Source organism: Salmo salar, chromosome ssa24, assembly GCF_905237065.1.
Source record: "Salmo salar chromosome ssa24, Ssal_v3.1, whole genome shotgun sequence".
Taxonomy (NCBI): Eukaryota; Metazoa; Chordata; class Actinopteri; order Salmoniformes; family Salmonidae; genus Salmo; species Salmo salar.
Window position 1 is genome coordinate 28,526,498 of NC_059465.1, and position 27,332 is coordinate 28,553,829.

Below are 27,332 nucleotides of genomic sequence, written 5' to 3' on the forward strand. Positions count from 1 at the left end.
TTGCACACTCTTGGCATTCTCTCAACCAGCATCATGAGGTAGTCACCTGGAATGCATTTCAATTAACAGGTGTGCCTTCTTAAAAGTGAAGTTGTGGAATTTCTTTCATTCTTAATGTGTTTGAGCCAGTCAGTTGTGTTGTGACAAGGTAGGGTTGGTATACAGAAGATAGCCTTATTTGGTAAAAGACCAAGTCCATATTATCGCAAGAACAGCTCAAATAAGCTAAGAGAAATGACAGTCCATCATTACTTTAAGACATGAAGGTCAGTCAATCCGGAACATTTCAAGAACTTTGAACGTTTCTTCAAGTGCAGTTGCAAAAACCATCAAGCGCTATGATGAAACTGGCTCTCATGAGGACCGCCACAGGAATGGAAGACCCAGAGTTACCTCTGCTGCAGAGGATAAGTTCATTAGAGTTAACTACACCTCAGAAATTAAAGCCCAAATAAATGCTTCACAGAGTTCAAGTAACAGACACATCTCAACATCAACTGTTCAGAGGAGTCTGTGTGAATCAGGCCTTCATGGTTGTATTGCTGCAAAGAACCCACTACTAAAGGACACCAATACGAAGAAGAGACTAGCTTGGGCCAAGAAACATGATCAATGGACATTAGACCGGTGGAAATTTGGTCTTTGGTCTGGAGTCCAAATTGGACATTTTTTGGTTCCAACCGACGTGTCTTTGTGAGATGTGGTGTGGGTGAACGGATGATCTCCGCATGTGTATTTCCCACCGTAAAGCATGGAGGAGGAGGTGTTATGGTGTGGGGGTGCCTTGCTGGTCACACTGTCTATGATTTATTTAGAATTCAAGGCACACTTAACCAGCATGGCTACCACAGCATTCTGCAGCGATACGCCATCCCATCTGGTTTGCGCTTAGTGGGACTATCATTTGTTTTTCAACAGGACAATGACCCAACACACCTCCAGGCTGTGTAAGGCCTATTTTACCAAGAAGGAAATTGATGGAGTGCTGCATCAGATGACCTGGCCTCCACAATCCCCCTACCTCAACCAAATTGATATGGTTTGGAGTGAGTCGAATCACAGAGTGAAGGAAAAGCAGCCAACAAGTGCTCAGCATATGTGAGAACTCCTACAAGACTGTTGGAAAAGCATTCCAGGTGAAGCTGGTCATCAAGGCAATGGGTGGCTATTTGAAGAATATCAAATATTAAATATATTTGATTTGTTTTACACTTTTTTTGGTTACTACATGATTCCATATGTGTTATTTCATAGTTTTGATGTCTTCACTATTATTCTACAATGTAGAAAATAGTAAAAATAAAGAAAAACCCTATAAGCTCACTCCTTATGAGAGAGGCATTTGTGGTCAGAGTGGACAATGGGCTCCCAGTTCACCTAACCTCATTTTGCTATTAAGCCAGAGAAACAGAAGCCTATTACAAATGCTAGTGTGCGTGTCTGTGTGCGGCGAGTGAAGTGGGTGTGCATGTGGAGTCCTTTTTTATCCTCTTAAGGATCCGACCCTTTTTTCCCCCTGCCTAAAATGACAGTACTGGCTGTAGCTCAGGACCTGAAGCAAGGATATGCATATTCTTGATATCATTTCAAAGGAAACACTTTGACGTTTGTGGAAATGTGAAAATAATGTAGGAGAACATAACACATTAGATCTGGTAAGAGAAAATACAAAGAAGAAGACATGCATTTGTTTGCATTTTATTTGCCAACTGAGCCACACGGGCCCGTGTGGCTCAGTTGGTAGAGCATGGTGTTTGCAACGCCATGGTTGTGGGTTCAATTCCCACGGGGACCAGTACTGTATGAAATGTATGCACTCACTACTGTAAGTCGCTCTGGATAAGAGTGTCTGCTAAATGACTAAAATGTAAAATGTATCTTTGAAATGCAAGAGAAAGGCCATAATATATTAGTCTAGCCCAGGTGCAATTTAGATTTTGGCCACTAGATGGCAGCAGTGTATGTCCAAAGTTTTAGACTGATCCAATGAACCATTTCATATCTGTTCAAAATGTTGTATCAAGACTGCCCAAATGTGCCTAATTGGTTTATTAATACATTATAAAGTTCATAGTTGTGCACTCTCAAACAATAGCATGGTATTCCTTCACTGTAATAGCTACTCTAAATTGGACAGTGCAGTTAGATTAACAAGAATTTAAGCTTGTTGCTTACAACCTCATGCTAATCACATTAGCCTTCGTTAGCTCAACTGTCCCGCGGTGGGGACACCAATCCCGTATTATCCACGCCAAACTTGGTGCAAAACCACGCCCACGGGTAACCTAGCAACATTCAAAGCCACGCTGATTGGTCAGAGTTCGGACGTTCCCTCGTGCCTGCCATGCAACCGACTGCAGGAGACGAGCAGTTTCGCAGAATCGTTTGAAATGAGCTAAACGAAAGGCAAGAAACATGTGACTGTAGAAAACTAACATTACATGATTGTCAGTAATAGTGAATCAATGGCAATTCGGGAAAATGCAAGTATGGATGGCAATGTTTTGTTTTGGTGGGGATTCCATCTCTAATGTTCCTCCTTCTCTCGCGCGCCTTTGCTTCGTCACAGGAAACAACCGAACTCTGACCAATCAGCTCAGCTTTTAATGTTGCTAGGTTTCTTGTGGGTGTGGTTTTGTACCAAGTTTGGCATGGATAAAAAGGACGCGTGCATGTGTAAGGTTTTGAGTGAGAGCTGGCATACTGTATGGGGGAGAAATCAGACAATTGGAAGAGCTCTTACTACTTCGTGTATGTGATCCCTGCGGGAATTTAACGCCAAGACCTTGGTGTTGTTAGCGCCATGCTTTTACCAGCTGAGCCACACAGAATCACAGTGTGTTTGTCTTTCACACAGTGCTGCCAGTGAGTGGTACCTTAAAGTTGGAGTGCACACGGTTGTTGTAGAAGATCCCCAAAGGGGTCAGCTCTGCCCGGGTCTCTGGAACCAGCCCATGAGAGTCCCCTGTGGATGAGCTGTGGAACACATACCATATCCCAGCATCCTTTAGGATGACATGGGGAGTGGGGGGGGGGTGAATGGAGTGAAAAATAATAATGATCCTGGAGTAATAATCAATCAAATGTATTTAGAAGCTCTTTTTACATCAGCAGATGTCACAAAGTGCTTATACAGAAACCCAGCCTAAAACCCCTAAGAATAAGCAATGCAGATGTAGAAACACAGTGGCTAGGAAAAACTCCCTAGAAAGACAGGAACCTATGAAGAAACCTAGAGGAACCAAGCTCTGAGGGGTGGCCAGTCCTCTTCTGGCTGTGCCCGGTGGAGATTTTAAGAGTACATGGCCATTAAGGCCAGATCGTTCTTCAAAATGTTCATAGATGACCAGCAGTGTCAAATTATAATCACAGTGGTTATAAAGGGTGCAACAAGTCAGCACCTCAGGAGTAAATGTCAGTTTGCTTTTCATGGCCGAGCATTCAGAGGTCAAGACAGCAGGTATGAGAGAGAGAGAGAGAGAGAGAGAGAGAGAGAGAGAGAGAGAGAGAGAGAGAGAGAACTGCACAGAGAGAGTACTGTCATTGAGTATTGCACAGAGAGAGTACTGTCATTGAGTATTGCACAGAGAGAGTACTGTCATTGAGTATAATGTATCAATATACAATTGTGCTTGAACTAGAACAGTAAGGTCTTGATGTTGAACTTAATCTCCTGGTTGAAGCCATCATTTATTGCTGTTGATGTAAAAGTAAGAACCTAATATCTCCCCAGATTTATCACTTCATCACATGAGATGAACCGGTAAGCCACAGCCTTAGATCCTTATGAGTGGCTAAACCTTAAAGCTGGGGGGGCTCACCAGATGTACAGTCTCAGTCCCCTGCTGATCGTTATTTATTCATTATTAAACAGTGTTGTTTTGTTGGTAGGCAGAGATGCTTATTACAGTCATACCTGGGAGCCAGCAGCAGCGTTGCTTATGAGGTTATTATTGGGGTTGGCGATCCAGAACGTAGACACTGCCCTAAAACAACACACACACACACCGAGCAGACACAGACAGACACACAGGGAGGATGAAAGGGCATTAGAGGAGATGTCTCCAGGCTAACTGATTGTTAATATAAGGATCTATTAATTTAATAAGAACAGTGACTCCTGTTATCCATGGAAAAATCCACCTCTCCCACATAAATCCTGTCCAGGGACAGTTCTGCCAACACACACACACACACACACGCACGCACACGGACACACACACACCTGTACTCTCTCTCTCTCACACACACACACACACACACACACACACACACACACACACACACACACACACACAGTCCTCCAAAAACCTTGCCTGCTGCTCCCCAAACAGACCTCCTTTTCAACCTCCCCCAGAAACAGAAACACATCCCATGCAGCGGGGTGGTTGATTTTGCAGGGATAAGACGGCCCTATCACTCTCACACAGAGGACATGAACCCTTTCTCTTCTCTCAAGGTAGGCCTGTCCAACCCAGTAAAACCTGACACACCACACCCCACAGTAGACCTGTCCAACCCAGTAAAACCTGACACACCACACCCCACAGTAGACCTGTCCAACCCAGTAAAACCTGACACAACACCCCACAGTAGACGTGTCCAACCCAGTAAAACCTGACACACCACACCCCACAGTAGACCTGTCCAACCCAGTAAAACCTGACACACCACACCCCACAGTAGACCTGTCCAACCCAGTAAAACCTGACACACCACACCCCACAGTAGGCCTGTCCAACCCAGTAAAACCTGACACACCACACCCCACAGTAGGCCTGTCCAACCCAGTAAAACCTGACACACAACACCCCACAGTAGACCTGTCCAACCCAGTAAAACCTGACACACCACACCCCACAGTAGACCTGTCCAACCCAGTAAAACCTGACACAACACCCCACAGTAGACCTGTCCAACCCAGTAAAACCTGACACACCACACCCCACAGTAGACCTGTCCAACCCAGTAAAACCTGACACACCACACCCCACAGTAGACCTGTCCAACCCAGTAAAACCTGACACAACACCCCACAGTAGACCTGTCCAACCCAGTAAAACCTGACACAACACCCCACAGTAGACCTGTCCAACCCAGTAAAAGCTGACACACCACACCCCACAGTAGGCCTGTCCAACCCAGTAAAACCTGACACAACACCCCACAGTAGACCTGTCCAACCCAGTAAAACCTGACACACCACACCCCACAGTAGGCCTGTCCAACCCAGTAAAACCTGACACACCACACCCCACAGTAGACCTGTCCAACCCAGTAAAACCTGACACAACACCCCACAGTAGACCTGTCCAACCCAGTAAAACCTGACACACCACACCCCACAGTAGGCCTGTCCAACCCAGTAAAACCTGACACACAACACCCCACAGTAGACCTGTCCAACCCAGTAAAACCTGACACACCACACCCCACAGTAGGCCTGTCCAACCCAGTAAAAGATTTTACCCTTACTTCCATTACTCATTCTTCTTGAGCTATATTTTTTTCTCATTTCTGCCTCTTTTCACTTTCATTCTGTTCCTCTAATTTCCCCTCTGTCACTTGTTTACTCTTTTTATCCGCGGCCAGACGGGTGTTTTCTGAGTCTTACTTGCACTCCATGCTCGGCGAAGGTGTATAGTTCTTATACACTTTGTCTCGGATGCTGGTGCACATGGTCTCGTTGCGGTCGGTGGGCAGGAGCGTTCCTGGTCGGGTCACCAAACCCAGGTTGTGGAAGAACGTGTTCCTCTGCTCCATCCCATCCTTCAGGAAGAAACAGTGACCCAGGGTGTCATAGCCTACAGTGTCCTTCACCTGGAGAGGAGAAACATTTGGGAAACGCTACACGCCAATGACAGGAGCAGAGCAGGAAAGCAGCTGGGAGTTGCTGCATCATGTTATCTGAATGTTGGTCGATTCACTTTCTCAACGCATTTGACATTCATTTATTTCATGACTGGCGTCATATGGTCCTCATTTCCCCAAGTTTTATCACACATACAGCACATACACACACACCAGGGCTGGAGTCAATTCGAATTAAAGACAGTCAATTCATGAAGTAAACTTAAATTACATCTATTTTCAATGACATCAATAAACTGAGAAGTTTTTCAAAAGTTTTTTATTTTTAAATATTTGTTTTTTTAAATCACTTCCTGAATTGACTGCCTTCAATTATAATTGACCCCAGCCCTGACACACACGTGCACACACATACAGCACACACACACCAGCAGGCCGTTGGTGGCGTGAATGGTGATGCAGCGGGAGAAGGAGTGGTGGATGGAGAGGCCGTCCACGTAGGCTGGTTCCCGGTAGCCCCCTCGCCAGTCAACATCCCCACAGCGGTGGAAGTGGACCGGGTAGCGACCCTGCTCCTGCTGCCCCATGTTCCTCAGCTCCACGTGGGACAGGTGCACCGAAGTGAAGTTCCCAAATATCTGAGGAGAAATGGGGTAGAGAGGAGAGAGAGAGAGAGAGAGAGAGAGAGAGTAAGCTGTGCTGTGTTGTGTTGTGCTGTGCTGTGCTGTGTTGTGTTGCATCATATTACTCTGGTTCTGCTGATCTATTGGTGGCTCTATTTTACAGTTACATCTGCTGATGAATGGAACATCATGCAACAACTGAGATGATCTGAGCACAAACAATGCTATACAGAGAGAGAGAAAGAAAGAGAAGAGTGAAACAGAGAGAGAGAGAGGGACAGAGAGACAGAAAGAGAGAGAGAGAGTGACAGAGAGAGAGACAGAGAGAGAAGAGCGAGACAGAGAGAGAGAAAGAGAGAGAAGAGTGAAACAGAGAGAGAGAGGGACAGAGAGAGACAGAAAGAGAGAGAGTGACAGAGAGAGAGACAAAGAGAGAGAAGAGTGAGACAGAGAGAGAGACAAAGAGAGAGAAGAGTGAGACAGAGAGAGAGGGACAGAGAGCGAGAGAGAGACAGAGACAGAAAGAGAGAGAGTGACCGAGAGAGAGACAGAGAGAGAAGAGTGAGACAGAAAGAGAGAGTGACAGAGAGAGAGACAGAGAGAGACAGAGACAGAAAGAGAGAGTGACAGAGAGAGAGAGAGACAAAGAGACAGAAGAGTGAGACAGAGAGAGAGGGACAGAGAGAGAGAAAGACAGAGAGAGAGACAGAAAGAGAGAGAGAGAGTGACAGAGAGACGAAGAGTGAGAAAGAGAGAGAGAGAGAGATACACACAAATATGACCTAATGAGCAAATAGACACAAACACATGCAGTAAACTCAGGGAGGTCTTTCTTAGGTATATGGCCTTTTCCACATTGTCTGTTTTGTGTTAAGGAGATATTGGCCAATCCCTCAAGCTAACTGTAACTCACTCATTCACTCACCCAAACTCTCTCTCACACACACACACTACACTTGGACAGAACTCTCTACAGTCAAGAAACAAGGTTTTTTTTCCATTTACTGCAAAGGGGCTGCTTTTACATAAGGCAAGAGGAATGTTATTATGTATTTATCAGAAGAGGGCATGAGTATGTAACACATTATACAGGGCAAATATTGTACTTGTGCATCCTGGATACAGAGAATGTGTGTGTGTGAGGGAGGGGTATGTGCATCGACGTTGGTCTGAGTAAGTGTTTGAGGTTTCTGTGTGCTCAGTGGGGTTGTGAAATATACAGAGTAAAAAAGGACAAAGAAGGATTACAATACTGAAACACAAAACATTAAGAGTAGTGAGTGTTGCTCATCCATGCCCCCTCTCTCTCTGAGTGGTGCCTGGGTTGTGTTCATTAGGGCATGCAACAGAAACCATTTGCAACCAACATTTTGAAAACACACATTTCTTATTGGAGAAGGCCAGGTAGTCCCTCCCTGTTTCAGTCTGTTTTCTTCCATTAAGTACCTAATGAAAATTACATGTTGTTAGATCATGTGTGAATGATGAATGTCCTCAGTCATTCAGCGTCTGCTGAATGCTCTAATGACCCTCCGCCACAGCAATATGGTAATGTTCAACATGATTACACTAGACTGAATGGCATTAAATAAGCATATAACTCAGGCTGAAATGCACAGGGCAGGCAGGCTCAAGGTTCAACACAGACCCTATACTCACAGCTACACACGGTTACATAAGCACACACCTTGATGTGTCCGCCGTATGTGTCGTGGCCAAAGAACTGGCACCAGTTGTTTCCATAGCAGGTGTTTTCCATCTCCCCATAGATGAGTATGTTCCTGCTGAGCAGTGCCACCTCCGCTCGCATGTCCACCCCGTCCACAATCTCCCCCATGTGACCAAACTGGGGCTTCCCTGTGAGAGGGGACACATAGAACACAAACTTCATAGCATGTACTATTGTCATATATCACTGAAAGCAACAAATCCATTGTTGTATGTAAACATTTAGACATACATATTAATATGATATTTAAAGGTGTTCATATTAACAACAGTCAGCCAAATATATGGTTGTTTCGATACAGTAGGTCTAGATTTAATTGGATGGGGCCAGGTGAGTGACCTTAATCCCAAACAGAACAACGTCAGCACCTCTCTTTCTAGCCATGAAAACAATGAGATGAGAGAGATGAGATGAGACTGTCGGTTTGTCATTATTGTCTCCCAATATGGCAAGCCAACTGCTGCCATTGCGAACCACAGGACGTGTGCTTCACCTCACAAACATTGAGAGAGAGGAGAGAGAGACAGAGACAGAGACATACACCACACACAGCCCTTGCTCCAGGAAGGGAGGTGGCTTTTGTCGACATCAGAGCAGTAGGCCAAAACAGAGGTGTTGGCAGACAGGGGACTACACAGGGTGGAACGCCAGACCAGATTACAACAAACTGGTCTTTGTTACAACCAGGTTATGATGTCCTTTTCATAACAAGATCAAGACGTCATATTTTGGCTGTTATCTGGTCAAATTACAACCAGATGAGGACTTTTTTTTGGTCGTTATTGCTAAAAAGAAGTGAACAAAAATTCCTTACAACCAGTATACAATCTGACCATGATGTCATTGCAACCAGTTTTGCTCGCTGGGCTTGTGACACCATGGACAGTTTATAAAACCAGACTGTCATCCACACACACAGCAGAAAACAGGGTGATGGAGGGAGGGACAGAGAGAGAGAGAGAAATAAGTACATCTGAAATGTAAACTTTTGTGAGTGTAATGTTTATTGTTCATTTCTTAAACTCAGAGAAATAGGCAATGAGCCAGCAGGCCCCCTGTTTACCAATGGGGAGTGTAGCTGAAATTAAGAGAGAGAGAGAGAAAGAGAGAGAGTCCGCGAGAACAATACAGACTTACAGGCAATTTTCTTTCCCAAAATTGAAAACAAATACAAACATTTTGAAACCAAAACAGAAAAGGAGAAAATCCAATATCTAATATCTAATGATACTTATTTTTATATCATACCATATCCAGTTAAAAACACAGCAGTGATACTCAATATCAGAATTAAAGTAAGCCCCCATAAATGTACAAACACTACCTTCGTTTTCACTCACCTTGAACTCTGACCTGTCTGCTGGTGCAGTGGGGGCAGGGAAGGAGTGTGAACTCCTCTGCCTGATGCATGGAATAGTCAGTACTGGCAACCACAACATGGTTCCCGGGTTGCCAGGTGTGTACATCATCTTGCAGGTTGAGGACTACCTGGTCCACAGCATCCACCTGGAACCCAGATATGGGAAAACCTGGAAGAGCACAGATAAGATCTGTTGGATTAGCAGTTTTCTACCTGCATACCAAATAACTAATGGCGAAAACAGGATCTAGAGTCAGAAAAAGTCAAATTTTCCAGGCAATTTGGCTAAAACAAGGATTTGTGTGGTTTAATGAGATAACAAATCTGAACCATACCATACACCCAACATTCAAGCTAAAAGTTAGACGAAAACAATAACAAACTTCCATAGTGTATCTTGAACTGACTCTGTGGACCATTGAAGTGTGAGAGTAAGACTGTATGAGAACAAACATCCCAGCTTACTGGACATACCACTACCAAACCCAAACCCCCTCCTGGTGAGCTGCTGTTTGCCCTGGTGACAGGAGGACCCTGCCCGCACACGCTCAGGAATGTTCAGTCCAGCTGACTGATCAATCCTGTAAACACTAACCACTTGAACCCCCCACACATACACCATCCAGGAAAAGCTGCAAGATCAGAGAATCTGAGTGTAAGCTTTGCTTTTACATGGCATTCCTGACTACTTAAAGCCTGTAGGTATAATGCACTCTAATGCGGTTATGGACATTTTAAAAGATAAGAAATGTAACAAGTTATAAACCATTCTAGCTGCAGGGTTTAAGTAAAGCCAAACTGGTTATAATGACCCACCGTTCCTCCATTCGCTGTACGCGGTGACAGAGAAGCCGACCCCGTCCACAGTGCTGAAGTTCTTCCGGGCCAGCGCCTTTCCTCCCGTGTCATGGTTCTCATGTTCCCGCACGTCCTCGGAACACGAGCCATTCCCTCCACCAATTACAGATACCAGTGCCCAGGCCTGCCTATGGGCAGAGACACAGAGTTTGAGCTTTATAGGTTGTTAAGAAATCGAGGTAACACTTAAAGCATCCAGGCAGATATGCTCTATAACTTGTTATAAGCCGGTATGAGCCTTTTTATTGTTTTATAATAAGGCTTGTTGTTATGTTATTTGTCTCTACACTCTTACAAAAAAAGGTGCTATCTAGAACCTAAAAGGGTTCTTCAGCTGTCCCCATAGGAGAACCCTTTCAAGAACTCTTTTTGGTTCCAGGTAGAACCCTTTACACAAAGGGTTTTACCTGGAACCAAAAAGGGTTCTCCCATAGTCCCAGTCGGTATTCACATAATAATAAGGAATTCCCCTCGACCATGCCCACAAATTGAGGAAAACAAACATTATTTCCTATTGTAAAAGAGGCAACTTCATAGTCAATTTGTTGTTATAAAGAAATAACAAAACATGCTGAAAAGCTGCTGTGTTATTCAACATAAATGCAACCAGGTAAAAAATCCCAATCTACGGATTGCAACGTCCCACGTAGGGAAATAGAGCCTGTGAGAAGAGCCCTGTGGCTTCAGGCTATTGGGCGTGGGAGACAGACTGGGAGACTGGGAGACTGGGAAATGTGGGGACCCGGTGTCCAAGTAAGCTACACGTAGCTATGTGTGTGGAAAACATTTCATCACAGGTAAGACATTTAACTTGTTTAGTATAGTCCCTTTGTAACTCCACTCATTACTTGTAGCTGTATAGTCCTTTTTCTGTTGTTGTTGGTCTTGGCTAGCTAGCTAGCACTCCCTCACATGGCTGCAAGCACCATCATAAAAAGGGGGGTGAGTAGTGAGAACACTATGGAGTAGGCAATGTTGAAAAGTAATCTTTACAGATGTTGTACTTTTCTTAAATATAGTTTTGAAATTGACTAAAACAAACAGATATGACAAGAAAATGTAGCTTGAAAAACGTCACGTTTTTGCTGTGAGTCAATCGAGTAACCTAGGTAACCACAGGTTATTTTCCCCACAGGCGGGCAGGGCCGCAACGTTCTATCTAATACCGACTGGGACTATGGGGAGAGCCGAAGAACCCTTTTGGAACCTTTTTTTCTAAGAGTGTATGCATAACATATTTAACTGCACATTATTGTAGTCCTGTAGTCCTGTAGTGACCACTGTAAAGAAAGCATTGGGAGTATCAACAGGACAACATTCTTATGTATGATTTAGCATCTGTGTAAGGGCTAGTCAAGCAAAGGGTGTGACCAAACTGACATGAATAGTGTCAGTGTGTGTGTGTGTGTGTGTGTGTGTGTGTGTGTGTGTGTGTGTGGTGGTCATCACATTCACCTCAATCATATAGACTGAGAATTGACATCAGAAATATTCGGGAAGTATTCGAGCGAGATAGCAGTGGATATCTCAGTCCAGCACACCACAATACCCACAAGGCAAAACGCAATCTGCCTCTGAAGTGGAGATAAGTCTATCAATCCCCTGGTTCAAGGCTTGGGTGTGGAGCAGGGGTCATGCAACTCTGGACCAGTGAAGGGTGTAGTGTGAAATGTCAGCATCAACACAACGTCAAAACAATGTCAAAATAACTACAAAACAATGTCATCACCTTTCATAAAATAATTTTGTTTTGTTACTCCTTAAAGAGTCTATTGACATGCATCAATCTAAGCAACATATTAAAAAAATCCCCATAAAAAGCTGTCAGTTTAAGTTAGAGATATGTTTTTTGTGTACGGGCTGCATCCGCCTATGTCGGCCTTACGCATCTGCGGTGAAAGATGGCCGATCTACAGCAGTGTTTGTCAGACAATGAGACATCCTGAAAACCGGACTTCTAACGAAACCATCTGTAGCGCCCGAATATGACCACTCTATGGAAAGATGAGACTCTCACGAACACGATGGTGTTCTCTGTTTTGCTTTACTTCCCACAAGTGTCACGGGAATCGTCTGAAGGTAACCCGTACAAATGAATGGAAGTATTGAGGTAGACAGACTTCTTACATCTCCTAGATACGGTATAGGACAGACTTACATCTCCTAGATACTGTATAGGACAGACTTCTTACATCTCCTAGATACTGTATAGGACAAACTTCTTACATCTCCTAGATACTGTATAGGACAGACTTACAACTCCCAGATACTGTATAGGACAGACTTACATCTCCTAGATACTGTATAGGACAGACTTACATCTCCTAGATACTGTATAGGACAGACTTCTTACATCTCCTAGATACTGTATAGGACAGACTTACAACTCCCAGATACTGTATAGGACAGACTTACATCTCCTAGATACTGTATAGGACAGACTTACATCTCCTAGATTCTGTATAGGACAGACTTACATCTCCTAGATACTGTATAGGACAGACTTCTTACATCTCCTAGATACTGTATAGGACAGACACTTCAAAGCCTTGTTCTTTATGATTTCTTTTTTAACTGTCTTTTTTGCCATTTATGAACATGTTATTCAATGTGTTTCTATGGGCTATAGTAGGTAAGACCAAATTCTATATTTTATCAAATAATTGTTTTATTTTTTATTCATAAAGGAGTCCTACAATTCCAAATCAAATAGTTAAATGATCCATGGTATGACCATCTTAAAACAATTCCATATGTTAGTGTCACAATGGGTGGCTTGAGGAAGCAGGAGAGGTGGAGTCAGGCGCAGGAGATAGATGATTCCGGGAATAATACTTTTAATAAATATTCGCACGGAAAATACAAGCACGGCGTGCAGGGTGTGCAAAATCGAAGGCACCACCCTCTAAGAAAGAAAACTAGGGATGCAGCCCAACAATAATTCCGTGGAAAAACACAGACCCTCACTAGCAACATCAGCCCAGACAATAAACAATCCCGCACAACCCACAAACCTAACTAGCTAGCCTAAATACCCCTCCCCACTAACAACTAATACAAAACAGGTGTGTAACTAACCTAGACCTAACTAACAGAACGTGAAACAGAGATCAGTGGCAGCTAGTAGGCCGGCGACGACGACCGCCGAGCGCTGCCCGGCCGAGGAGGGGCGCCACCTTCCGTAGGTGTCGTGACAGTTAGCTTAGTAAAACCCCCCAATGGCTTAGACTTTTAAACATCAAATAAGCTTTATGCCCCGTCATCAGAAATTCTCTCTTCACAATCACACAGTCATTATCTTCAACCATCATGTACCCTTTTCAGGCGTGGTAACATTTTTAAAACCTTTCCCCTTGTGTTACCTTTTTAAAACCTTTCCCCTGTACTTCTTTGGGCTTCACATCTGACAGGGCACTCCATACGATGACGTCTGGAAGTAGGCCCGACTGTCAGCTCTCTGTTGAGGCTGGTCCTAACGACACAATCACGGGCCAATACGCCATTCAGCAGATCAAAGAGCCTCTCTACCATTTACCCGCTGAAATACAAACAGGAACCATCTGTGAAAGCACCCTGTCCTCCCAGCAGCTATTACACTCAATGTGTGTGTGTGTGTGTGTGTGTGTGCAACTTCTGGTGTGCGTTTACTGTGAACACTGAGGCTGTACCTGCTTTAAGTTACAGTTATAACAGTGGCCAAGTAGGCTACTGTGGCTATTTGATCATAATGTAGCTCTACCAGAGTGGCCTACCATCAACAACAATGGAGAAAATGCATCCCATAACATTTTAACATTAGAAATAGCTGTTCTATCATTCAGCCTACAGTAGCAGCCAATGTGTGGTGTTCAATGTAGGCCCACATTCCATTAGAATTTTGGAAAAAACATGCAGGGCTTGACATTATCCTGTTTATCCACTTGTCCTACAGACAAGGAGGTGACTGAAAATGTGTTGTTTGATGCAAGAAACCACTTTACAAAATAAAGTTAATTAATATTCCCATACCATTATTACAGAGAATCAGACAAATTATGCCACCCTCTGCCTATTGGCTACTTAGATTATTAAAGCCTGTCTCAAAATACAACACTGCCCCTTTAAGACAGGAAAAAAAAGGCTATTTACCTGACTTGCTTTTCAAAAATGTCTAGAAATGTACACGTTTTGTGCTCTTGTAGGAAGTAACCACTCCCCCATTGCTGACTAGAAATGAGCTATAACTGGGCTAATAACTCACTAACTAGCAAAGAATATGAACAAATGTGTACGTGTGGCTACAAGCAGCTCTCGTTTTGATCTTAAAACAAGCGCATCTACACACGACCTCTCATGCTGTAAACACAGTCCAGTTTGGCACAGATCCATATATGGTAATGGTCTATTTGCATATAAGGATACTGCAGCTGGTTATTGGTTATGCCACACCAGTCTGTAGAATAAGGGCTTAGTGTGCCTGTCATTGCAAAATAATCCTATTCCAGTGTGTTCTGCCTATAACAAAATCTCATGCATAGTTAATTTTGCATAATAAGTTTTGCATAGTTCGTTTTGTTTCGGTTTGTTGTGCTGAAAGTGGTTAATATTGGCAATTCACACAGTAGAGTGAAACGTTGATAATGTTAACTAAAGGGAAAAACTAGAGAGTTGAGTGAAGTTCAATCTCGTGCTTTTCTGCGCAAGCTGATATTTCTTCTGCACAGAAGTCCCAGGGGAGCTGCGCCGCACACGCACACAGCTTAGAGGGTACATTAGTCATTACCCTCACTGTATGGAATGGGTGTGTTTGATCATGGTGTGTGAGTTTGTGTGTGCGGGCTTGAAATTCATGATCGTTGCTGTTTGTTTCAGGGGTTCACCTGCAGGACTCTGGGGGCATGGTGGGGATAGGAATGCCCATAGGCAGTGTGTGTGTGTGTGTGTGTGTGTGTGTGTGTGTGTGTGTGTGTGTGTGTGTGTGTGTGTGTGTGTGTGTGTGTGTGTGTGTGTGTGTGTGTGTGTGTGTGTGTGTGTGTGTGTGTGTGTGTGTGTGTGTGTGTGTATGGGAGTGCCTACATCGAACACATTTCCTGTGTGTAGAAAACATTTCCTCTGTGCAGTTCCTGGTGTTCTCCTGCTGTCTGTCCACTTTTGCCCAGCCAGATTACATCCTGGGTTGTGTTCAATAAGCAGCAAAAGGCGCGAAACTGAAACAAATAGGTACTACCTGGACTTGTCTTTTAAGAAACACATTTTGTTTTCCGTAGCAAATTATTATTCTTTTTCCGTTGGGTGCCATAATGATCACGACCCAGATGACCTCCTGCCCAGTACTTTCAATCATGTCTCCCTCAGTCACATTAAGACAGTATGACTGTAACTGACACAAGTCTCAAATACCCTGGACCCTGCTAGCTAGCTCACACAGACAGACACACACATACTAGACACAGACAAACACAGACACACACATACTACGCACAAACAAAATCAGTGTGTAATCAGAAAGCATAACAGTCCCTGTTTATCGTGCCTAGGTAGCTAGACTGAATTGTGATCCATTTATGAAAGTGTCACGCTATGGATTTGATTAGATTTGGGGCTGGGGACCGCAGCGTTGCCTTGGCGACAACTCCACGTGTGAAACGTAACACTGTGGATTGGTGTGGTTTGGGTTTGAGACTAGAAAGCTGCCCAGGCCAGGAGTGCCCAACAAATAACTAAAAATCTAAACTTTCTATTCCATTGGGCTAAGTTTGTTTGTGTGTGTGTGTGTGTGTGTGTGTGTGTGTGTGTGTGTGTGTGTGTGTGTGTGTGTGTGTGTGTGTGTGTGTGTGTGTGTTGTGCGCGTCTGTGTAAATAAGGCTTCATGAGCTCTATGTCTAAAATTGTGAGATGCTCAAACTAGAGTGTTGGAATGGTTTTACAGCAGAGCACCAAAAAATAACATAAAGTGTATTATCAACTGTACTGTATACTGTCACACCCTGATCTGTTTCACCTGTCTTTGTGATTGTCTCCAACCCCCTACAGGTGTTGCCCATCTTCCCCATTATCCCCTGTGTATTTATACCTGTGTTCTCTGTCTGTTGCCAGTTCATTTTGTTTCGTCAAGCCTACCAGTGTTTTTCCCTCTGCTCCTGTCTCTCGATTGTTCCTGTTTCCTAGTTTTCCCGATGTTTCTGCCTGCCCTGACCCTGACCCTGCCTGCCGTCCTGTACCTTTGCCCCACCTTTCCGGATTACTGACCTCTGCCTGCCCTTGACCTGCCTTTTGCCTACCCCTGTTCGATTAATAAACTGTTGTTACTTCGATGTTGTCTGCATCTGGGTCTTACCTGAAACGTGATAGTATACAAGTCACTGGCATTGCTAAAGATCTGTATTCAAATGGACATTATATGTGTCCCTCTGTGTTCAGGGGACAGTGTGTTTTTGACCTGTTTGACCTGCCTTGTGCAAAGGCGAAAAGTACAGAGTCAGCTCATTTTGCACAAATCCTGGAAGCAAGCCTGCTTATCCCTCAAGCCGTGCACTTTCTGCCGGAATATGGTCTCCGGAAAAACAGGAAGAAACGACTCTGAATGTTTCACTGGAATCGTGTTGACAGTATTTGCAGGGAGGAGATGAGGTTCTGCTGGCATGACATGAAAGATTAGGCTTGATTTTGAAGGACGTAGTAAAACAAACCCTCTCAATCACTCCCATGAGATGGGTAGTATAAACTGTTACACACTGCTCCAGTGACACAGCTTCAGATTAGCGATGCACAATATATCGTGAACATATCGGAATCGGCCGATACCGATGTTGGCATTTGTAGCAAATATCGGACGATTCCGATATGTTCACGATATATCGATGTCTAGTTTAACGCCGATGTGCAAAACCTATGTCAAAGCTGACGTACATAGCTATATAACGAAGGTACATGACGCAATGACGGCACACAAAATGTTGCGCAATACGTGCAACACAGCATTCCTAAACCAGCCCACAATGTCTGCCAGTCAACAAGTCAAAATTTCAGCGAGACAACTCAAAGGTGAAATCCATTAAAGCCAAGATAATGGAATTCATTGCCCTTGATAATGAACCGTTCTCTGTCGTGGGTGATGTTGGCTTTTGCTGACCGGTCGAACACCGGTTAACACTACCAAGTGCGCTATTTTTCCAATGCTTTTTGTTTTTTTTCTCAATGTTTCCCTACCGGAGTTACACAGTAATAGCGTCACTGCTATTAGCTTCACAACATACATACTATGGAATGCCGTTTGAGTCTTTGCGTGTCAAAAAAGATACAGTAGCACTGTCAAAGCTGTACAAAAAAGTCAGCAAACAAGAAATCACCGGCCATGAACGATTAGCTAGCTAACTATAGCTACTGAAACAGATTATGTTGTGTTATTTGATACGTCAAATAGTGTTATTTGACGTGTATCTTTTTTGACACGCAAAGACCCAAATGGCGTACCATAGAAATCCTGGTTGAGAATTAAACAACTGAACAATGAAACAGCACAGCAAGTAAGTGAAAGAAATAGGTTTTGATTATGTTTTACTGGTAATGGGGACATACGTAAATGCCAAAAGAATAACTTTTTGGTCAGTGTGGTGTGTGTGTAACCTTTTTTTAACTACGCAAGTCAGTTAAGAACAAATTCTTATTTACAATGACAGCCCGGTGTCACATCCTGACCATAGAAAGCTTTTATTTTCTATGGTAGAGTAGGTCAGAGCGTGACAGGGGGTTTTGTCTAGTTAAAATTTTCTATGTTGTGTGGTTCTAGTTTCTGTTTTTCTATGTTGTTTTTTGGGGGGATGATCTCCAATTAGAGGCAGCTGGTCATCGTTGTCTCTAATTGGGGATCATATTTTAGTTGTTGTTTTTCCCACTAGGTTTTGTGGGAGATTATTTTGAGTTAGTGTATGTTTCACCTCTTCGTCACGGTTTGTTGTTTTTGTTTATTAGTTTATTGTATGTCTTGCATAGTTTCACAGTTAAATAAAGATGTGGACCGATACACGCGCTTTGGTCCGCTCCTTCATACGACAATCGTGACACCCGGATGACGCTGAGCCAATTGTGTGCCGCCCTATGGGACTCACAATCATGGCCGAATGTGATACAGCCTGGATTCGAACCAGGGACTGTAGTGACGCCTCTTGCACTGAGATGCAGTGCCTTAGAACGCTGTGTCCATGTGTGTGATAACTATTTAACTGTACTAGAATGCTTAAAAGGCTGCTAAAAATATTAATATCGGTATCGGGTTTTTTTTTTGGCAAGGAAAATATCGGAAATCGGTATCGGCCACCTCCTTGCACCTCCTACGACTCCATCTCTAATCATTATCTGTCTATTCTTTACCAAATTAATTTGGTAATACCATAATTTCTGGACTATTAAGCGCACCTGAATATAAGCCGCACCCACTGAATTTAAAATAAAATATTATTTTGAACATAAATAAGCCGCACATGTCTATAAGCCGCAGGTGCCTACCGGTACATTGAAACAAATGAACTTTACACAGGCTTTAAAGAAACACGGCTTGTAACAAAAATAAATAGGCTTTAACGAAACACGGCTTTTAACAAAAATAAATAGGCTTTAACGAAACACGGCTTGTAACAAAAAATAAAACATTTGCAGTAAGCTTTAGTTGTCTTTTTGCACTGAGTCAATTCCTCACGCTGCTGTTTCCAACGTCTTATCATCGACTCATTAAGACCAAGCTCCCGTGCAGCAGCTCTATTTCCTTTTCCAACAACCAGATCAATCGCCTTCAACTTGAAAGCTGCATCATATGCATTTCTCCGTGTCTTTGCCATGATGAGGGTGACAAAATGACTACCGTAATCAGAATGATGGGAAGTTTGAGATCGCTCGATTTAATCTAAACAGTAAACAAAAAAGTTGTTTGACCTTAACCCGTTCGGCAATTTCATTGGTCTAATGAAAGCTTCATGCCGCCAAAAAACTGAGCACGTCACAGAATGTGTTTTTTTTTTTTTTTTTTAAATGAAAGCTGGAAAAATCCATATATTAGCCGCGTCATTGTTTAAGCCGCGAGGTTCAAAGCCTGGGAAAAAAGTTGCGGCTTATAGTCCAGAATTTAAGGTATTCATATTATATTTAACTGTATTTTTACCTGTATTTGAGGTCATGGACGTAGGTACTACCCAGCAGGCTCTGGATGGTTCTCTTGGTCTCGTCCAGCAGGTTCTTGGTGGCAGAGTCTCCCACGGCCAGCGTGACGATGCGCCCTACAGGCAGCGACTGGAGAAGCTGCATGAGCCGCCGGCTGTCGTTCCGTGACTCATATGTGTCGTAGCGCTCGGTGAACAGAATGGCGGCCGTGTCCTGGTCCACCACACGCAGGTTGATGCCACGGCTAAAGTTGCGCTGAAAGGCATAGCCCCCCGTGGCTAGGCCTGAGGAGGGGACGCTGCGGGTCAGGAGGGTCCACGACAGCCTCTCTGCCCCGTGAAGCTCCAGGGTTGCGCCTCCACGCACCCCAATGAACTTCCGGCCCAGTTCCGGTACTTCCGCTACGGCCTTCTCGTCTGAACGGCCCAGAAGGGTGATGGTGGCCCGGGAGCGGTAGCGGCATTTGGGGGCACCAATGTGCAGCGAACCCCCGTCTTCAATCAGCACATAACGCGTTCTGAGAGTGATGTTTTTGGAGCCCTCAGTATTGTCTGCAAAGACCACTCGGCCTGTGGGAAGACAGATATAGGCTAAAATATAAAACAATCACTTCATCAGAGGCCGTATTCTTTATGATACTTTCTAGAGAAAGCCACATTATTCTGAACTTAATCTCGGAACCCAGTGCCAAATACTGCATGCTCTGACTCTATTTACTTCTGGTGTGGAAATGTGTTCAGATCAGAGAGAGGACCTAACCTACCTCCTGATTGGATGGTTAGCGAGTAGAAGGTAGCAGAAGAGTCCAATCGAAACAGATCTCCCCCTCGGACGACCATGGCCTTCTCTGGGTTGTGACCTGGGTTCCAGCTGCTCAGGGAGGGGCTGTGGTCGGGACAGTTATCTGTGCACACAGACAGGACCAATCAAAGACAACATCACATCACTGACACAGACATAGATAGAGAAGCTCTGAGTCAGAGTAAAACAGGGTATGATAGAAAACTATGAGTACTGTGGAGCAATGGGCCTAAGTAACTTAGCCAAGTCCGTATTAACAGCTCATAACATCCTTATACTCACACAAACACACACTCACCGTCCAACACGTCTCCACTGGTGAGGCTGAGGATGAGGATGAGAAAGAGGAAAAAGGCCCCCAGGGAGACACTAAAGCAGATGAAGGTGTTCTTCCTCAGAATCTGAGCACGCTCCCGGTGCTGGCCCTCCTCTGATAGATTAAAGGTTGCCCGGCACTCAGGAGGCGGGCCAATGGGCTTCAGGGGGGAAGGGGGTGGGGCCTTAGCCGGAGGCGGGGAGCGGACAGGTATGACCCTGCTGGGGACGCATCCTGGCGACCGGAGGTTACCGTTGGGCGGGGCCACAAAGACAGGGACGCGACTGGGGCCATCACTCATCTGCATGGTATCTGTCTGCTACCGACTGAGAGAGATAGAGAGAGAGAGAGAGAGAGAGAGAGAGAGAGAGAGAGAGGTGAGAGAAAGAGAGACTTTTTGACTTTCTTTAATGAAACATTCTCATTTCATTAACCCCCCCACGCCCCCTTAAAATAAAACACCAAAATATATCCTGTACTGCATACATGTACCATACTCACCTTACCCTCGACCCCACGATACAAAACAACACCACACATCACAATAACCAAAAACCGCACCACTTCTACAACCGTATATCCAAAACATCTTCCCCAGCTATACAGACAACCCCCCCAACACACCATATCTCCTGAAACATCTCCTCACTTTTTAACATTTTATACAACTCAAATTCTACCCTAAGGCGCGCAGAGACCATCCCATTAAACAATTATAAAGGGTCTGTTATCCCCCCACCTTTGACCCTGTTCCTCCTTGTTAGCCAAATAGCCAACTTTGCACAGAAAGGACACCCCTGCCCGACTCCCGGTTCAACCCGTGCCAACCAGCTGTTAGTGGCCAGGGCTCCATGTAGAACCCTCCACTGGAGGTCCCCTGGCCTCTTTGGTACTGGGGGTTTGTTGAGCCCCCTCCATCTAAAACCCACCATAATCTCCGCCCCACATACCCCCTGCCACTGATGTGCCTTCACTCCTGTTAGGCTCCTAATGTTCCTTACCTTAATGCAGAGGTTGTAGAGGGCTTTGCCTCCCACCCCCTCAAAATCCCCCAGGCTCAAAGTGTTAAAATTGAACAAGTCTTCCAGACCCCCTAACCAGTCCCCTGTCTCTGCCGTCACCTGCAGTGGCGGAAACATTGGTGGCCCCTCCCCCTTTGGTCGCTCAAACACCCCCCTTACCGGCTCAGACAGTGCCTCCTGGACCTCCTCCAGGAATCTTTCCAGCAGCCTAAGAGATGTTATTCCTGTTTGTTGTGCCAGGACAGGGATTTCCACCCCTCCTTTCCCAGCAGTCGCAGGTCACCCAGCCTTAGTAAACCCGCTGCCATCAGTTGCCTCTGCAGGGTGGCCGACTGAACCGATCTCAAAGGGATGGCTGGGTTGTGGAAGATAGGCTCCTTCCACACCCACAACCCAAGCTCCACACCCCCTTCTCGCGTGGGCCTTAGCAGCTGCCAGGTCCTCAGCACTGCAGAGTAAAAGTCTGAGAGACCTGCTGTACTCAGCCTTCCAGCTTCATGAGGAACAGCTGCCGGTCCAACCCTAATCCGCCAGCTCTCCTCAGCAGTGCACATGCTGGTTCCCTCCAGCCGACATCAGTATTGTACAGCAGTCTCTGCACTGCCAACCAACAATTCACAAAATGGGACAAACACCAAACTGACCAACTCTGCATGCAGAATTCTGCAAAAAAATATCCTCTGTGTACAACATAAAACACCAAATAATGGATGGGGAGCAGAATTAGGCCGATACCCGCTAATTATCAAAATCCAGAAAAGACCCGGTAAATTCTACAACCACCTAAAAGGAAGCGATTCCCAAACCTTCCATAACAAAGCCATCACCTACAGAGAGATTAACCTGGAGAAGAGTCCCCTAAGCAAGCTGGTCCTGGGGCTCTGTTCACAAACACAGACTCCACAGAGCACCAGCGCAGCAACACAATTAGACCCAATCAAATCATGAGAAAACAAAAAGATAATTACTTGACACATTGGAAAGAATTAACAAAAAAACTGAGCAAACTAGAATGCTATTTGGCCCTAAACAGAGAGTACACAGTGGCAGAATACCTGACCACTGTGACTGACCCAAACTTAAGGAAAGCTTTGACTATGTACAGACTCAGTGAGCATAGCCTTGCTATTGAGAAAGGCAGCCATAGGCAGACCTGGCTCTCAAGAGAAGACAGGCTATGTGCACACTGCCCACAAAATGAGGTGGAAACTGAGCTGCACTTCCTAACCTCCTTCCTAACTCCCATATCTACTGGGTGAAATACCACATGGTGCCATCACAGCAGCAAGATTTGTGACCTGTTGCCACAAGAAAAGGGCAACCAGTGAAGAACAAACACCCTTGTAAATACAACCCATATTTATGTTTATTTATTTTCCCTTTTGTAATTTAACCATTTGCACATCGTTACAACACTGTATATATACATAATACAGCATTTGTAATGTCTTGATTATTTTGGAACTTCTGTGAGTGTAATGTTTACTGTTAATTTTTATTGTTTATTTCACTTTCGTATATTATCTACTTCACTTGCTTTGGCAATGTTAACATATCTTTCCCATGCCAATAAAGCCCCTTGAATTGAATTGAGAGAGAGAGAGAGAGAGAGAGAGAGAGAGAGAGAGGTGAGAAAGAGAGAAAGAGAGAGAGAGAGAGAGAGAGAGGGGTGAGAAAGAGAGAGAGAGAGAGGGGTGAGAAAGAGAGAGAGAGAGAGGGGTGAGAAAGAGAGAGAGAGAGAGAGAGAGAGAGAGAGAGAGAGAGAGAGAGAGAGAGAGAGAGAGAGAGAGAGAGAGAGAGGATAAATAAGGCAATGAGCCAGCAGGCATGTACTGTTAACCCCAGGTAAACTGTGGGGGGTTATCTGAAATTGACAATGATTCTGTCCATCCAGGACAATCCCCTGGGATTGTTTATTTAGAGGGAGCGACCTTGTCTGCCTTTGTCCAGAGTAATGAAGGAGATTTTCAATGGATTTCTACATTCTGAAGCCATGTTAAAATAGCAGACAGATGGCACCAATTTGAGTGTTAGAGGAAAATGCCCCCACACGCACAAACGCACAAACAGTCACACACACACACACACACACACATGCACAACAACACACACAGACGCTTCGTGCACACACACACACATAGAGGAGAGGACATTACACTACTAAAAACGAGTCTGTGGCACTCCTCTCCAAAACTCCCTTTTTGACACCTCTGACACAGCCATGTCAGCACCAGTCCCATGCATGAGCATCCAGCTGTCTTCTTTCAATGGGAGGAACATATTAACGATACATGTACAGTTAATTCGGAAAGTATTAAGACCCCTTGACTTTTTCCACATTTTGTTACGTTTAAGCCTGATTCTAAAATGTATTAAATAAAAAAATGTCTATATAAGGTCCCACAGTTGACAGTGCATGTCAGAGCAAAAACCAAGCCATGTGGGTGAAGGAATTTTCCATAGAGCTCAGAAATGGGATTGTGTTGAGGCAAAAATCTGGGGAAGGGTGCCAAAACAGTTCTGCAACATTAAAGGTCCCCAAGAACACAGTGGCCTCCATCATTCTTAAATGGAAGAAGTTTAGAACCACAAAGACTCTTCCTAGAGCTGGACGCCCGGCCAAACTGAGCAATCGGGGGAAAAGGGCCTTGGTCAGGGAGGTGACCAAGAACCCGATGTTCACTCTGACAGAGCTCCAGAGTTCCTCTGTGAAGATGGGAGAACCTTCCAGAAGGACAACCATCTCTGCAGCACTCCACCTATCAGGCCTTTATGGTAGAGTGGCCAGACTGAAGCCACTCCTCAGTAAAAGGCACATGACAGCCCGCTTGGAGTTTGCCAAAAGGCACCTAAAGGACTCTCAGACCATGAGAAACAAAATTCTCTGGTCTGATGAAACAAAGATTGAAAACTCTGGCCTGAATACCAAGAGTCACATCTGGAAGAAATCTTACACCATCCCTACAGTGAAGCAGGTGGCAGCATCATGCTTTGGCGATGTTTTTCAGCGGCAAGGACTGGGATACTAGTCAGGAACAAGGGAAAGATGAACAGAGCAAAGTACAGAGAGATCCTTGATGAAAACCTTCTCAGGACCTCAGACTGGGCGAAGGTTCACCTTCCAACAGGACAACGACCTTAAGCACACAGCCAAGACAATGCAAGAGAGGCTTCGGGACAAGTCTCTGAATGTCCTTGAGTGGCCCAGCCAGATCCCGGACTTGAACCTGATCTAACAGCTCTGGAGAGACCTGAAAACAGCTGTGCAGCAAAGCTCCCCATCCAACCGGACAGAGCTTGAGTGGATCTGCAGAGAAGAATGGGAGAAACTCCACAAATACAGGTGTGTCAAGCTTGTAGCGTCCTACCCTCGAAGACTCGATGCTGTAATCGCTGCCAAAAGTGCTTCAATAAAGTACTGAGTAAAAGGTCTGAAATACTTATGTAAATGTAATATTTCATTTTTTTATTTTTAATAAACTTGCAAAAATAAAAAAATTATAGTTTTGGCTTTGTCATTATTGGGTATTGTGTATAGATTGATGAGGGGGGGAAACAATTTAAACCATTTTAGAATAAGGCTGTAATGTAAAACAAATTGTGGAAAAAGTCAAGGGGTCTGAATACTTTCCGAATGCGCCATATATATGCTTCATACAATCAATACTTTCCTTTTATCAGAAAGTATTTCAACAGACCACCCTCTAAGTATGGCCACAGATGTGACCCACCCAACTCAGGTACAGAGAGAGTTGAGTGATAGTCTGAGGTCAGCACAGGTGGGCCTATCGCTCTGTGTCACTGTTCTGACCTTGTAACCATGCTGGTTTAGCTGAGGTGCACAGTTTGTGTTCTGAGCAGCACCAAGAGTAGAGGAGCCCTCTTCTCTTTGGAATAATGACTCAGCCTTTCAGTCCTTAGATTAAAGCTGGTAAACCTCACAATTAAAGCTTGAGTCTGTGATAAAAATGTAAAATATAACAGGGCAGGTGTTTTGGTATACAGCTGAGAGATGGGGTTAAGGAACTGTAATCCCTCTTAAAATGAATAGACAGTGCTCTATATGCAAGGACTGACAGTACATGACATGTACAGATCGTTTTAAACATATTTTGTTGTTTGTAAACAATTGAGTAATAAAACCTAATATTTTAGGTTATGTTAATGACAGACATGCTAAGCTCATGAGGCATTTATAAATTCTTCAAGAATCAATAGGTTTCAATGAAGAATTGAAATGACCATTGAACAGCGTCCCAAATCCCAGAAAAAAAGCTTTACCCACATCAGTTAATTAGCTAGCCAGTTAGCCTATTACAATGCAATAACACTGTCCAACTTTGAGGTAAACATAATAATAAAATATCTGAAATTGAAAGTCCTACAAACTATCACTCATAGCACAGTACCACATGTATTATTGCAACAATGTTTCAACCCAAAATCTTTATAAAGTCAAACTTTTAACCATTATTCCCATCACGGTCAACTAAGTGAAACGCCACCAGGTAAAGCCATCAGTGTATGCTCTCTCCAGGCTATTGGTATTGGTTTTATACAATACCCTTATTTAAATAAATTGAGCTGCACACTCATACGTTTTTTGTCAATAAAGATACGTCGTGGAGTTTATGAGTGTGCGGGCTCTATTTATTTTATACCGACTTTTTGCGGCCCTGCACGCAACTTAAGGATGTGCGTTTGATTACATTTTACTATTGAGTAATAAACTCTGCAGTAAAAAGTGGGATCAATCAAATACCTATTAATGGTTTGATTGGATTGGTTGATTGACTGGGTGAACAGTAGGCCTTCATCAAATGTCATGTCATCATTTACAAGACAGGAAAGGATTAAAGAAGCTGACTGCGTTAATCGTACACCTCTGCAACCAAGTATAGTGAAATACAGTGAAATAGTTGAGTAGCATGAAAGATGTAGGGATGGATTTTGGTCACATTTCTATTTTAAACACTGCTTTACTGGCACACGGTGGGACCTTATATAGAACAACGTAACTTTTCAACAACATGGGTTTGGGTATAACAACAAAAAAGAAGCAAGACAGCGCCAAGCACCTCTTTTCACCATACAATAATCACATTATTTTGTTAAATCACACAGCAGCTAGGCTACACTATAGACCGTTTGCTAAATACTTATAGTAAATATTCTATAGTGGTACCATCCGAACAATGTGAGGACTCCTACCTTTCACGGGATTACTCTGTGCCTTCACTGGCCATTCGCTCTCTTCCAAACAGCAAGCGTTTTTACGATGCGTTGACTGACGGAAGTCATGGAACGAATACTTAGAAAAATGTACAGTTTGCGTTGTGTGTTCTTTTTATACTTTTACATTGTGTTTTCTTTCGGGGCTGTAAACTGCCAGCCCCCGTCCCAGGCGCGGTTTGGAGAGGAAGTGAGCTGAGAGTACGGGCTCGTGGGAGGGGCTTGAGTTGACTCCCACTGCCTCCGCCACCTGCTGTCAAGTACCCCTGACTGCAGTGTGCAATTCGGGGCGGGGCTCAATGTGGGCGGACTCAAACGTTTGACTCCTCCCACGTTTGACCACGCCCACTGTTTTGGGGGGGTTCATCTGAGGTTTGACAGTCACACTGAATACTAACACACACGTTTGTGCCCCTCCCTGGATTTTGTGCTAAATGCTCTACAACAA

At 44.3% G+C, this 27,332-nt stretch overlaps 1 protein-coding gene across 1 annotated transcript in view; it reads right to left on the reverse strand.

Annotated features, from left to right (window-relative positions):
• The window catches only part of LOC106585357 (cell surface hyaluronidase), a 39,288-nt gene extending 12,202 nt beyond the window's left edge, over nt 1–27,086 (reverse strand). Inside the window, exons 1-11 of the mRNA XM_014171452.2 lie at nt 26,864–27,086; nt 20,613–20,956; nt 20,277–20,417; nt 19,515–20,082; nt 10,340–10,509; nt 9,504–9,692; nt 8,122–8,291; nt 6,240–6,449; nt 5,615–5,820; nt 3,917–3,986; nt 2,877–3,005 (exon numbers count right to left, since the gene is read on the reverse strand). Coding sequence (XP_014026927.2) covers nt 2,877–3,005; nt 3,917–3,986; nt 5,615–5,820; nt 6,240–6,449; nt 8,122–8,291; nt 9,504–9,692; nt 10,340–10,509; nt 19,515–20,082; nt 20,277–20,417; nt 20,613–20,937 — 2,178 coding nt within the window. The 5' untranslated portion in view covers nt 20,938–20,956; nt 26,864–27,086. The remainder of the gene's footprint in view (nt 1–2,876; nt 3,006–3,916; nt 3,987–5,614; nt 5,821–6,239; nt 6,450–8,121; nt 8,292–9,503; nt 9,693–10,339; nt 10,510–19,514; nt 20,083–20,276; nt 20,418–20,612; nt 20,957–26,863) is intronic.
• Between the last annotated feature and the right edge of the window lie 246 nt (nt 27,087–27,332).